Genomic DNA, 12,860 nt, shown 5'->3' on the forward strand with positions numbered 1-12,860 from the left:
GCTGAAATGCTATGTAAAGGTTAAAGATGTTAATAAATGATCATTACATGCAAGAAGTATTTGCTTGATTGTTTGCTTGTCATTTTGAATGGAAGCTTGCAGAATGAGGAAGGTTCCGTCGAAAGAATGTTAAGTGACAGAAACATGTTCTGGTTTCCCTTGTGTTCTAGTACCCTCTGCTGGGCCTTTCATGATTTTAAGCTCTCAAACTGATGAGAAATGGATGTTACAATCATAAAATGCGTTAAAACTGTGGTATAAAAATTCCAATGACAAACCAAATAAAGAGAAAAGCAAGTATTTTATTATAAAAAAAAGATCCCATTCACTTTCTGTTCTTAAAAACATTAAAATCTATAGTTTTTTTTATTAAAGGGGCATCTAAAGTCTTTACATTTAAGGGACAGTCCACCCAAAAAAGAAAATCGTTTCATTGTTTACTCACGTCATGTCATTCCAAACCTGTATTACTTTCTTCTGTGGAATATAAAAGATGATATTTTGAAGAATGTTGTTCCATTGTAAATGGGAAATAAAATAGTTTGGTCACCAACATTCCTCAACATCTCTTTTAGGTCCTCAACAAATGCATACAGGTTTGGAACAACATGAGGGCGAGTAAATGACAATTTTCACTTTTTGGCGGACTATCCCTTTAAGACCAGTGACAGACAAGTATTAAAAATGGCAAAATATTGCAAAAACTAAATTTTAATAGAAAAATTCAACAGAACAGGTCCTCAAAGTTCACTGGACACTTTTAAACAAAGAGTGGGCTAACTTCTTAAAGAGTTTAAGACAATAGCACACCCAGTGCTGAAACACCAGATAACAGAACATTCAGTGAATCCAAACCCAGAAGCATATTTTTACCAACGTAGTCAAATCAAGAGTAACATTTAAAAAGGGGGGTTGTCAATTACACATGGATACTGAGTGACTAACAACAGAAATAGCAATTCATACACAAAATAATATTAACATTTTAATATTAAATTCACAGACAAAAAAAATACATAAATAAGATCAGCATCGTCAGAGGCACAGGCAGGACATTTGAGCGCTGAACCATCATAAATCACAGTGATCACGTTGCAAAGTCATCCATAGTCCAGGGCATTACACAAAGGTAGTCCAAGAGTGATAGTTTAATACAATTTTTTGTTGCCTTGGAAACAAAGAAAAAGCATAATTAGATTTAAAATTTAGAATAAAAAGAACATACAAATAAAGAATATAAAATGTGTAGCAAGTTCTCTCGAGTTACTCACCTTGTGTAAGAGCGGAGGTGGGCTGCTGGTTTTCTTTGAGGTCGTGTTTGAAAGCCATGCTGGGGTTGAATCTCCGAGGCGTCTGACCAGACTTGAGCCGATCCAGCTCTTGCTTCTGTTTCCCGACCTGTGCCCTTAGCTTGGACATTTCCTGCAGAACACATGAACACGCTCAGCTACACAGCAAAAACAAACAATGACTATTGCCTTATGACTAATGCCTTACTTGTTTGAGCTCCAAGTTCTCCTCTTTTAGTTTGACCAGGTGTTTGATCTTCTGTTTCTGGTTTTGATGACCCATCAGATTGGCGTAGGCATCGGCTAACTTGTTCAACTCTGCCTGCGTGGCTCCTTTCTCATTCAACAAAGCATTCCTCTCTGCTGCAAAGCGGTCCAGCTGTTCCTAAAGACCAGAATAAGCAAATGAGAGGATTCGTCTAACATGCATGTACTGCCCCTTATCTGTCTAAGAGTTGTCTGTACTGTTTTTGCAATATAAAACCAAGCTGTGTGTAGCACCTTCCACTCTGCACATGCTTTGCAGTATCTAATCTTTTCAGTGTGACCTCAACACCACATTTGTGAATATTGCTTTTAGTAATATCATTGTGAAGCTTGTTCACAAAAGGTACCTTGAAAGCAAAAAAAAATAAATAAATAAATAAATAAATAAAAATATAAAACGATTAAATATAACCTAAGAGAAAAAAATATAATAAACAGGAAAACATCTATTTAAAGGTAAAAAAATAAAAGGAATTATTTAAGGGGAATACAAGAGGAAAAAAACTAATAAAAACAAAGTTGTCCTATTAAATGTAATCTTTGCTTACCTGAAATGGTTTTACTTTAGCATAGAGCTCTTCATACAAGTTTCTCCATTGCTCAGTCTCAGCATCACACATGCTGGGGGTGAATGAACAACAATATGGAATTAAATAATACGCACAGATACTGGGTGCATGAGGACACCATGATGGACAAAAAGTTGGGTGCGTTATAACTTTCTCACCTCTGCAGCTGAGCCTCTGCGAGTTGTTTGTGGTAGTCTTGCCTTTCTTCTTCCATCAGTCTGCATAGCTGTCGTTTCTCCTGCTGCCAGTCAACAGCGTGATGCTGAGCAGCATCTCTTTCCTCCTGCACCTGCCTGTTCAGCTCAGAAACCTTGTCTTCCAGTTCCTCCACACGGCCCCGCAGCCTGCTGGCTTCTGCAGAATGGTCCTCCACTGACTGCCTCCTCTTCTGTTCTCTCTCCAGCTGGGCCTGAGCCCGCTCTCCTCTCTCCCGCTCCACCTCCGCCTGCAGGAGTCTCAGCTCCTCACTCAGAGTCTCTGCTGCTTGCTTCAACTCTTCCTCTCTCTGAGACAGCTTAGTCTGAACTTCTAAAAGCATCCTGTAAAACAGCAAAGCCAACAGAAGTTATCAATCACTTAGACATTGACAGACATTTCAATACAATGTATATTCTGAACAGTAAGACAGCTGAAGTGAAAATGTTTGCAGGCTAAACCTATGTCATGAAGACTATTATTAGTTTCAATAGATTAATGTTTGCCATTTAAACTGTTAAAAAAAAAAATGCAGTTAATGTAATATTTAAAATATTGTCTTTATGCGGTCTGTTTCCAAATGAATGTGGATATAAAACATAGAAAGGCTCGTTATAAATTTGACAAGGCAGGATTTAAACAATCAGCTTCATAAAAGCTTCTATCAAATTACAAGCAATCAGAACAAGCAATCAAATTTAAAAAATTTAATGTTTAAAATTGTGTATTTAATCTGAAGCTATAAAGGCCTATTTTAGGGAAAGAAAACATTTATTAAATTTTTTAATTTATTGTAAATTATATGCATTATAAATGGCAATAACATTTACATTTAAATATTACATTCTATTAATTAAATATTTTTTTATTCAATATGTAATCATTTAAAACACATTTGAAGATAACAAAAATATTTTTATCAATTACCCATTTATTAATACAACATACAATATCCTGATCACCTTATTTATTTTGTGGAAATAACTGACTTATTCCCTGCATAAGCTTGGACCACATTGTCAGTCATGTAGGAGCTATATATGAGAAGCATGGAAGATAAATACTGCAGGATACTGACCTATCATGCTCCTCTTGCTGTTTATCCTGCATTTCCTGGTAGCTTCTGAGTTTCTGCTGGTCCTGCTGCAGCGGTTGCTTGAGTTGGTTCATCTCCTCCTGCAGCTGATGGACTTGAGCCTCTACCTGCTCCTTCTGCTCACCCAGAGACCATCTTGTGCTTTTGGAATTTAATGAGAAAATATTTGATGCAGACACTTAATGATGCTTGGATGGGAAGATTAAAGATTAGGAACAGTTAAAGAAACTCTAGCTCATTTTAAATGTCCATGGACAGCATTTTAATAAACAAAAAGGTGTTTAAAGTAACACCTCTCATAGTCAGTAGTCACATCTCCCAGCTTAGCAAGACAGCTGTTGTGATCCTCTTCTAGTTTTTTGATTGTCATCACATGAGCCTCTTCTAAAGCCTGCATCTCAGCACACTTCCTGGCAAAGGGGAACCAAACACTGGTCAGTTTTTGACTAAAGTGATGTGATCAATCTCAACTCAATTAGAAATCTTAAGTTCTCACTTCTCTAACTGAAAGCAAGTGTTCGTCAGCTCTTGCTCCAGTGTCTGGTTCTTCTGCGCGAGGTGCTGGATGGCCTCCTCACTGCATTGCTCCTGCTTCTCCAGTTCTGACAGCTCCTCGAGCACATCCTCCAGCTCCTCGCCGAGCTGTTTCTTCTCCGCCTCAGCCTCATCTCTCAGGCGCTCAAGCATGCTAGCCAGGGAGTCGCTGTGAGTCTGCAGCAACACACATTAGAGGAGCTTAAGAGACGTTAGCCTAATCCACAAAGTCGATCAGGGAGACTTTGACTTCCTGACTGAGAGATGACACAGTACAACCTGCTTAAAGTCTATTAAGATGCACTCTTCACTTAATTGTCCCACTCATGCAGATATACTTTATTCACTATTGATTTTTCCTCTTAAAGTACTACAACTAAATCACAAAATGGCATGTTAGTAAACTATTCCTTGTGTCTACTCAAGCTAATGAAATACAAGAAGAAAAAAAAGCTTCTAAAAGCCCTTCATCACAATAACTGTGCTGCAATGAATTGGGGGGAAAAGGGAAAGAAATCCCAATGATACAATACTTTATTCTGTGCTGAATTTCTTTGAGGTCTGTCAATAATATGAAAGATTTATTACAGCAGTCAAGACTTGAAGTGGATCAAAACCTTTTTTTTTTTTTTAATCAAAATTGTCCTAAAACCAAAATGCAAACTTTGATTAACTTTTTTTGTTCCACTTTAAATGTTGACTACTGTGGTCTGTTCTGCAGAATTTCAGGTCACAACACAGGACATTGACAAAGCGTTTGCTACTGTGTTCTTATTGTGCCATCAGTTAATGTTGTCATGACATTAAAGGGATAGATTTCCCAAAAACTGAATAGTTTACATTTCACTCGAGATTTGTCTATTGAAAGTCCATGCAAGCAAACTTTTCATGCTACAAAAAATTCGCAAAAGTAATCCTAATGAATTGCATGGTTTTAAGTCAATTGAAAAGACATGATCACTTTATATGACAAACAGAATTCATTTATGCACTTTAGGGGTGTGCGATATGACGATTTTTGATCGTGGACGATAAAAATGTCTCCACGATCTGCTTTTGAAGAAATATCGTAGTATCGTGCTACAGAACACATTATGTCAGATACAGTTCTGGCCTCCGTCTCTATGTACTGTACAACACGACATACAGCAGTAGAGTTACTCTGACAGGACACTGCACTTATTCGCGATCGCAAAAGTACATTATTTGCACACAAGCCTTGCTGGTTAAATGTTTAATTTGCGCGCTGGTCTGACGTGCGCTTTTTCTGAGCGCATACACCTGAAGCACGCACACTAAAAAGCCTGTCTAACAGCGCCTGATTACTCAACTAACTTATCTTTTGCGCTAATACTGTCAAAACACACAAGGTTTACATACAGACTGAGTTGGTTATCTCTAAAATGAAAGTAAATAGTTAAGAGAGAAACGGATGCGTGCCTGTACTGTATATTAGATGCGTGCAGCTCTTAAAGGGACAGTACTAAACATGCTGTCGACTGTCATTAAAGGGATAGTTCACCCTAAAATTTAATTTCTGTCATTATTTACTCACTCACATGTTGTCCCAAACCTCTATTAATTTCTTGTGCTGAACCCAAAATAAGATATTTTGAAGAATGAGGGTAACAGTTGCTGGTCCACATTGACTTAAATAGTAAGAAAGAAAAATCCTATGGAAGTCACTGAGGACCAGCAACTGTTTGGTTTTCCACCTTCTTCAAAATAGCATTTATGTTCAGCAGAAGAAACAAACTCATTCAGGTTTAAAACAACTTTTGAGTAAATGATGGTATAAAAATAAAACATTATGACAGAATTGACAGACAGATGACAGAATATTTATTTTTGGGGGAACTATTCATTTAACGTTAACAAAACAACAAAACGCAAAGACAAAAATCACTCACTATTCTTGACTGAAAAACTTTAATACAGTTGCTTTAGGAATCAGTCTATCTAGTGTTTTATTTTTATATTTGTTCATTCAATTTCATTGAATGCTCCTGCTAAATACACCTGTTGTACCTGAAAATAAAGCACTGTTTGTTTTATTTATATATTATGTGTATTTGTAATGTGCATCTTTGTTCTTATTCTTTAATAAGAAAAATAAAATAATGACAAAGATTTTTTTATCTTCGCCCACTTTGGCCTAAATATCTGCCATGCATCTTTGTCTTTCTAGTTTGGCTGTAATGCTCAGACAACTTGTAAAACCAAAATAGTAAAACTAACATGACAAAGAATCGTGATAAAATCGTGAATCGTGATATTTCTAAAAAAACAATCGTGATATGATATTTTTCCCATATCGCCCACCCCTAATGCACTTATTAACATAGGAATATTGATCAGCACATGATAGAGCTCATCAAATTATGGTAAAAGGAAGCTCAAATATGTTTGGTTGATGCGTGAGTACAAACCTCTGGTCCTCAAATTCAAACAAGCAGAGTTCAATTTCTGTTTACCATTTTTGATGAGCCCTACATAAACACATATACACGCTTATAAACTGTATGGGTTTGGATCAACATGACGGTGAGTAAATATTACATTTTCATTTTTGGGTAAACAATTGAGTACCCATGAGCATATTTCAAATCGCATACTTTGTGCCAAACAAGCAGGCCCATTCAATTAATTTTTTGCTGTGAAAATTAATAAATTTGACCTTTTTCTCTTCCAGTTGTTTGGTCAATGCATCGTGTTCCTCTTTCAGCTTTTCGTATGCTTCTTTTTCAGTCTTCCTACTCTCCTCTAATGAGCTAATCTCTGCCTTCAACTCTTGCACCCGTCGCAGACCCTCCTCCTGTGTCCTGGCTGTACACAATCACACACAATCAAATAAAACTCACAATATGTGCTTATTCATAACGTGCATCTCAAAAATACTACATGCTGCATTTTAAAGCCAAATCTCGTTCACCTCTTTCATCCTCCAGCACCAAGCATCGCTCGCCCATGAGTGCCACACGCTGATCCAGCTCTTCCTCGGTTCTCCTCAAGATCTCCTTCACACGGGCCAGCTCCTGCTCCTGCTGCTGTACCGTGCTCCAGGACTCCTCGAGGTCCTGAGATCCCTGCTGCATCTGCTCCTCCAGCTCTTTTAGTGAGATCTGCGAGGTCTGGAGATCCTGCACGTGCTGCTCCATCTCTCTCTCCTTCTCCTCTAGAGCCTTCTGGGAGTCCTGCAGCTCCTGCTGAGACCTCCGCAGCTCCTCTTCCTTTACTTTCAGCACCTCCTGACAGTCCTGCAGCTCACTGGTACATTTCTCCAACGTTTTCTCCACATCACTGCACAAGCCGTATAGAGCTGGATGAGGATGTGAGGACTGTCACAATAACAACAATATGAAAATGCACACAGTTCTAACCTGAGGTTCTCTTGAGCATCAGAGAACCGGCGCTCCATGGTGGATTTGTCCTGGAGCTTAATCCGCAAATCCTTTGACATTGGAGAGTGAGACAGACAGCTTATCGCAAACCAAGCAGCACTTCAAAGTCTGATGATTCAACCTAAGCAGTGAGTAAATGTCATCTGGCATAGGAGAGTCAAATTCTGTTGACCAAAACCAATACCTGAATCTCTTCATTTGCTGAGTCCAAGTAACTCTGCAGGGCTTTGGATTCCTCCCTCAGCTCCTGGATTATGTCTTCATTTGTAGAAAACAGGAAAAAAGCGAGATGTAGACAACTCAGATGATACCATAAAACAAACACACATCTTAGTATGCAAACTTACTGTGCAATTTATCCATTTGATTCTCAAGCTGTTCATTTTGGACTCTTGTCTCCTGATGAAGGTCCTCTGAAAAACAACACACAGTAACAAGCAAAAATGTTAGCTCAGTTACTAATGATATGTGATCAAATCTTCATGAGTCATTCAAATACATAAATGGTTTCTAAACTACTCGACTCAAAGTCTGAACTGTCAAATGTCTCTTTGGTTTCAACACGCCTATACAGTTTTACTTCTAAACAAACAAACAAAAAAATAGAAAAATACACTTTTGTTCAGACATTTGGGATCAGCAAGACCTGTTCAAAGAGAAATCTTACCAAGGATGCATTTATTTGATCAAAAAGAGTAAAAAGCAATATTGTGAAATTACTACAATTTAAAATACCTTGATACATTTTAAAATGTAATTTATTCCTGTGATCAAAGCTGAATTTTAGGCATCGTTACTCCAGTCTAGTGTCACATGATCCTTCAGAAATCATTGTAATATGCTGACTTGCTGTTCTTTTGCACTTTCTACATATTAGTAAACAAATACTTAACTGTATCATTGTTTCCACAACAATATGAAGCATCACAACTATATGTTTCTGAACAGCATTTATTTGGAATAGAAATCTTTTGTAACATTATGTCTTCACTGTCACTTTTGATTAATGAAACATGTCTTTTCTGAATAGATTTAATGAATAAATTCATTAATAAAACACTAACTTCATATCCTGCTCCTACTCTCTCATCATCCTCTTGACTGATAAAGATTCTTCAGACAAAGACATAAACCTTTTGGGTTTCAGACAAATTTGATATTTTCTGAAGTGATCTAGTAATGAGATCGGATCCAATATTCCTGGCTTGTCGGAAGAAACTAGCATTTTTGTCATTGATACGATCTAACATCAGCAAAAAGAACTCCACAGGGTCTTCCGAGAATACTGATCATTTGGTTAAGCTGCCTGAAATAAACAATTCACTAAAATTCAACTAGGTTAATACCATAAAAGTTAATTTTACATACAATTGGATTGAAATTGCTATATACTGTAACCACTGGCATTTCCAATATAACTAGACACCACTCACTAAATTAAAAAAATGCATTGTAATGAGGTCATGAGACAATACTGTTGGAAACACAGTGTAAAATTCTGTTTCACTTTATTTTTTACAGTATATTCTGTGTAGTTTTCAGCAAGTATTATATTTTGTTGTGAACATGGTCTGACTTGAGCATAGAGACACTGGAGGCTTGTCAGATCGATTTTATGACAAGGAACTGATCCAAAAATACACAATATCGAGCATATAGTTCCTCAAGGTAACTTACCAAGATCGGTGTTCCTTTCCTGAAGGACTCTAAAAGTTGCTCTGGCAGTCTCCAGGTCTGATTCCAAGACCTTTACCTTCCCCTCTGAGCTGATCTGAAGAAAGCTCAGTTCCTGTTCACAAATCCAAAACTACACTGAGAAACTTGAAGCTACACAAACTTTTCTCCATGTATAAAATGACTGAGATAACTTACCTTGTCTTTGGCATCGAGTTTATTTTTGGCCTCAATGAGCTCCATGGAAAGAGCATTGATCTTTTTCTTGGTGATATCTGCAGAGACCTGTGAAAATCAAAGTGCCATGACATTCCTCAGTTAACTTGTTTATGTGAAGCAGTTTACTTAAAAAACAGAGACTGGAAAACACACTGCTACAAAAAGACTAGTCACCTTGGTCTTCAGGAACTCATTAGCTTTCTTTAACTCAGCGAGCTGCCTCTCGAGAGAAGCCACATTGGCAGCAAGGCCTGTCTTCTCTCTGACAGCCACAAGCAATTTAGACTCCAACTTCTTCAGCTCTTCCTCCAGGGTCAGCAGCCTGCGGTCCTGCTCTCCTCTCTGCTGCACCAAAGAACGGATCTATACTCCAGCATAAGCAGTGACAGTCAAGGTTAGGAGAGGAGACCATAGAAATCGATCAGGCCTCAAAACAATAAATGGCCATCAAGGAAATGTTGAAAACATTTTCAAATCCACCTCTTTCTCTAGTAGTCTCTGATGTTTCCTCTCAAGTGTGAAACCATTTTTGTCCTTTTTGGAACTTAATGCATCAGCCTACATAAGGAAAAAAAACAACAAGAAAAGCTAATTGTAAAACAGCATAGTAACGATTGGCCAATATACCAGACCGACAAATAGTCAATGAGTTTTTTTTTTTAATAGACACTTTGATGATTCTGAAAAAGTGAAAAGAGCCTACATGCTTACCCAAATTAACATTTTATTAGATATTTGAAAGATCTTAAATACAGGGCTGTTTAATAAAATACCTAACACTCATGTTGGGTTTTGTTGTTTTGAAATGGGTAAGGGATAATGTAGGCCAAATAACCAAACAGTCCTGCATTAACCTGCAATGCTACTCATATAATATAATTATATATTTAAGAAATTACCCCTATACGTGACCCTGGACCACAAACCAAGTCATAAGTGTCAATTTTTCCGAAGTTGAGATTTATACATCATCTGAAAGCTGAATAAGCAAGCTTTTTTTGGACAATATTTGGCCGAGATGCAACTATTTGAAAATCTGGAATCTGAGGGTGCAAACAAATTTAAATATTGAGAAAACCGCCTTTAAAGTTGTCCAAATGAAATTCTTAGCAATGCATATTACTAATCAAAAATGAAGTTTTGATATATTTACAGTAGGAAATTTACAAAATATCTTCATGGAACATGATCTTTACTTAATAAAAGAAAAATCAATCATTTTGACCCATACAATGTATTTTTGGCTGTTGCTACAAATATACCCCAGCGACTTAAGACTGGTTTTGTGGTGCAGAGTCACATATTACCTTTTGGTCTAGCAGTAAGAACAATATATAACAAAAAATAATTTTAAAAAGGGAAAGTTCAGCCAAAAATGTTTTAATTTACTTAACCACATGTCGTATGGACTTATTTTCTTCTGTGGAACACAAAAGATGATATTTTGAGACAGGTCTTAATATTTCTGTCCATACAACAAATGTCAAGAGGATGCATGATGATGTTCTAGACTTTCATTATATGGACGAAAAGAGTTGAAACATTATTGTTTGTACAGCTTTTGCACAGCATGAAGTACATATTTTAATTAACTAATAATTCAGGTATGGTCAAAATTACATATACATCTCTTACCAAACCATCAACAGACATGGTCCTCCGAACTGGAGACATGGGTACTTCTTTTGAGGGTGATGGCAGGGGTACTGCTACTGATCAGCATTTTCAAAAGGAAGTAGATATTATTGAAAGGTAGAGCTTCTCATTTATAACCTAGAGATGAAATGTAAACTCAAATGGCAGTTAAACACAATCTGCTCTCACTTTTTGAAGCTGTTCTGAAGCGCTCTGCTTTATGAAAGGATGCAGCTCCTTTCACATCACCAGACTTCACCTCATATGTACCAGGTGGAGGAGCACAACCTAAAGAGAAGAAAAGCATCATCAAGGAGTAATAAATAAAGGCTATGCATATGAACCTCTCCTTATCTGGGAGACAGCTGACACGTCTCAGCAGTGTGAAATACATAAGCAGCATGAAAGTTCGTCTGTCAGTTTTATTATGTGATTTAGTGAAATGGTTACAGAGGTGTATTTGATAAGCTTTCTTTGGCAGAGAATTGACCCATCAAAGCTGCAAGAAAACTGCCGTTTAATAATAAAAAACTATGAAATTATAAAGTTGAGCTTTATGAAATGGGGTTAGACAGTGAAAACTAAGCAGATAACTACATTAATATCATTTGTTTTTATAATTAAACCATTTAAAGCACATAAAAGTTACTCTCGGTTTTATTTAACGTTACATCGCAGAATAGAGAGGAGACGAGAAACTTACCGACATGCTCGTTAAATCTCTTTAAGGGAGCTCTTGAGAAAGACATGACCGACAAAAGAGGTCGAGAACTCAAATACTGTGGAAAAACCTATAAAAATGTGAAATTTGTTAAAACTTCAATATGCTCGAACGTCAACAAGAAGTGCACACACCCGCTGGAATTTTGAACTTGTAACCCCGCCCAATATAGAGCAGACGCAACAGCTTTAGCCAATCATATTGAAGAACATGTGACGAGCAGAAATGTAAACCAATCAGTAACGAAAACTGGCTATACGTCACATCTGAGCGTTCTTATCTCAAAATTCAAACTGCGTGGGAGATACAGCTGAATTATTAGAGTTTTCATTACTTATTACATTTGTGTCTTATGATGAGGATGATTGATAATGTTTTGTATTGCATTAACAACAGTAATAACTATTTGAAATATTCATAGATGCAGTCTCGCTTAACCACTTCAGCTAATTTTAGATTTAAAAACAATAAATTACTAACTGTATACTAGGCTAGTGACTTTCTATAGAATCATCTAAATAAATGAATCATGTCAAATCAGACAAACACACAAGAACGATTTGTTTACTTTTATTCAAAAAAACTTACTGTCTCCAGACAGATACAAATCAGAAACATTACAGTGGATAACAGAGGACAGGGAAACGGTTATGTATGAGTTTATATCTCTGAACAGGGAAGAGTGATAATATGCTTTAAATGTTAACAGAAAAAAGCACTAGAAAATTAAGCTTTACGTTTAAATGCATGTATATTTACACAATCTATTCAGCAGTTTAATTAATGTAGTGGTGAGGAACAGAAGACAGTTTAAGCCGAAGGGCGTTTACTTTCATAAATTTAAAATCTGTCTGCACACCTTTTAAATAATTACACTCATGCCATTTTAGAAATGCACTGTTCCTTTTCAGATGCGAAAAGTATTCTATGTACCTCACATAAAAGTTTCAACATGGAAGATTTATGTTTGACTACCACCTTCTTTTCCTTTTTAAAACAAGGATGCTTTAAGGCCAAGGCATGGAATGATTAAAGTATACCCCAGACAAAATGCACATGTCTGCAATATAAGTTAATGTATTAGTCAAGCTTCATAGAGCTGCCGAATGCAATGCTGTAACATTAAAGGATCTCATAGGATGTTATTGTTACACTTTGAATATTTCATATTGGGAAAAACAAACTTAGCTGAACGAAACAGTTCTGTCCATGATTTGCAACCAAACTAATTTACAATTAGGAAAAAGGTGAAACCTAAAA

General features: G+C 36.7%; 1 protein-coding gene across 2 annotated transcripts; it reads right to left on the bottom strand.

The window, feature by feature from the left end:
* Positions 1–283: 283 nt before the first annotated feature.
* Positions 284–11,770, bottom strand: LOC306853558 (hyaluronan mediated motility receptor-like). 2 transcript variants are annotated; one of them, XM_079391060.1, is made up of 20 exons: positions 11,583–11,770; positions 11,069–11,167; positions 10,880–10,953; positions 9,725–9,802; positions 9,419–9,607; positions 9,224–9,310; positions 9,029–9,140; positions 7,699–7,764; positions 7,536–7,609; positions 7,331–7,401; positions 6,883–7,250; positions 6,628–6,776; positions 3,913–4,127; positions 3,710–3,826; positions 3,399–3,557; positions 2,284–2,664; positions 2,105–2,177; positions 1,498–1,674; positions 1,272–1,422; positions 284–1,168 (listed from the first exon to the last, which is right to left on the bottom strand). In XM_079391060.1, exons 1-20 carry the CDS (start codon positions 11,626–11,628, stop codon positions 1,149–1,151), a joined length of 2,706 nt encoding a protein of 901 aa, XP_079247186.1. In that variant the 5' UTR covers positions 11,629–11,770; the 3' UTR covers positions 284–1,148. The 2 variants fall into 2 exon arrangements, with proteins under 2 accessions (XP_079247186.1, XP_079247185.1); XM_079391059.1 differs by having other exon boundaries at positions 10,880–10,956; positions 11,583–11,765.
* Positions 11,771–12,860: the final 1,090 nt, after the last annotated feature.

The sequence above is a fragment of the Barbus barbus genome (genome assembly GCF_936440315.1).
Source record: "Barbus barbus genome assembly, chromosome: 33".
NCBI lineage: Eukaryota > Metazoa > Chordata > Actinopteri > Cypriniformes > Cyprinidae > Barbus > Barbus barbus.

Excerpts from the sequence above, each read along its gene's own strand:
- LOC306853558 (XM_079391059.1), bottom strand. The coding sequence starts at position 11,628 with ATGTCTTTCTCAAGAGCTCCCTTAAAGAGATTTAACGAGCATGTCG. Across the intron at positions 1,423-1,497 it reads AGAACTTGGAGCTCAAACAA|GAAATGTCCAAGCTAAGGGC; the intron begins GTAAGGCATTAG and ends TGTGTTCTGCAG. Across the intron at positions 1,169-1,271 it reads CACCTCCGCTCTTACACAAG|GCAACAAAAAATTGTATTAA; the intron begins GTGAGTAACTCG and ends TTTGTTTCCAAG.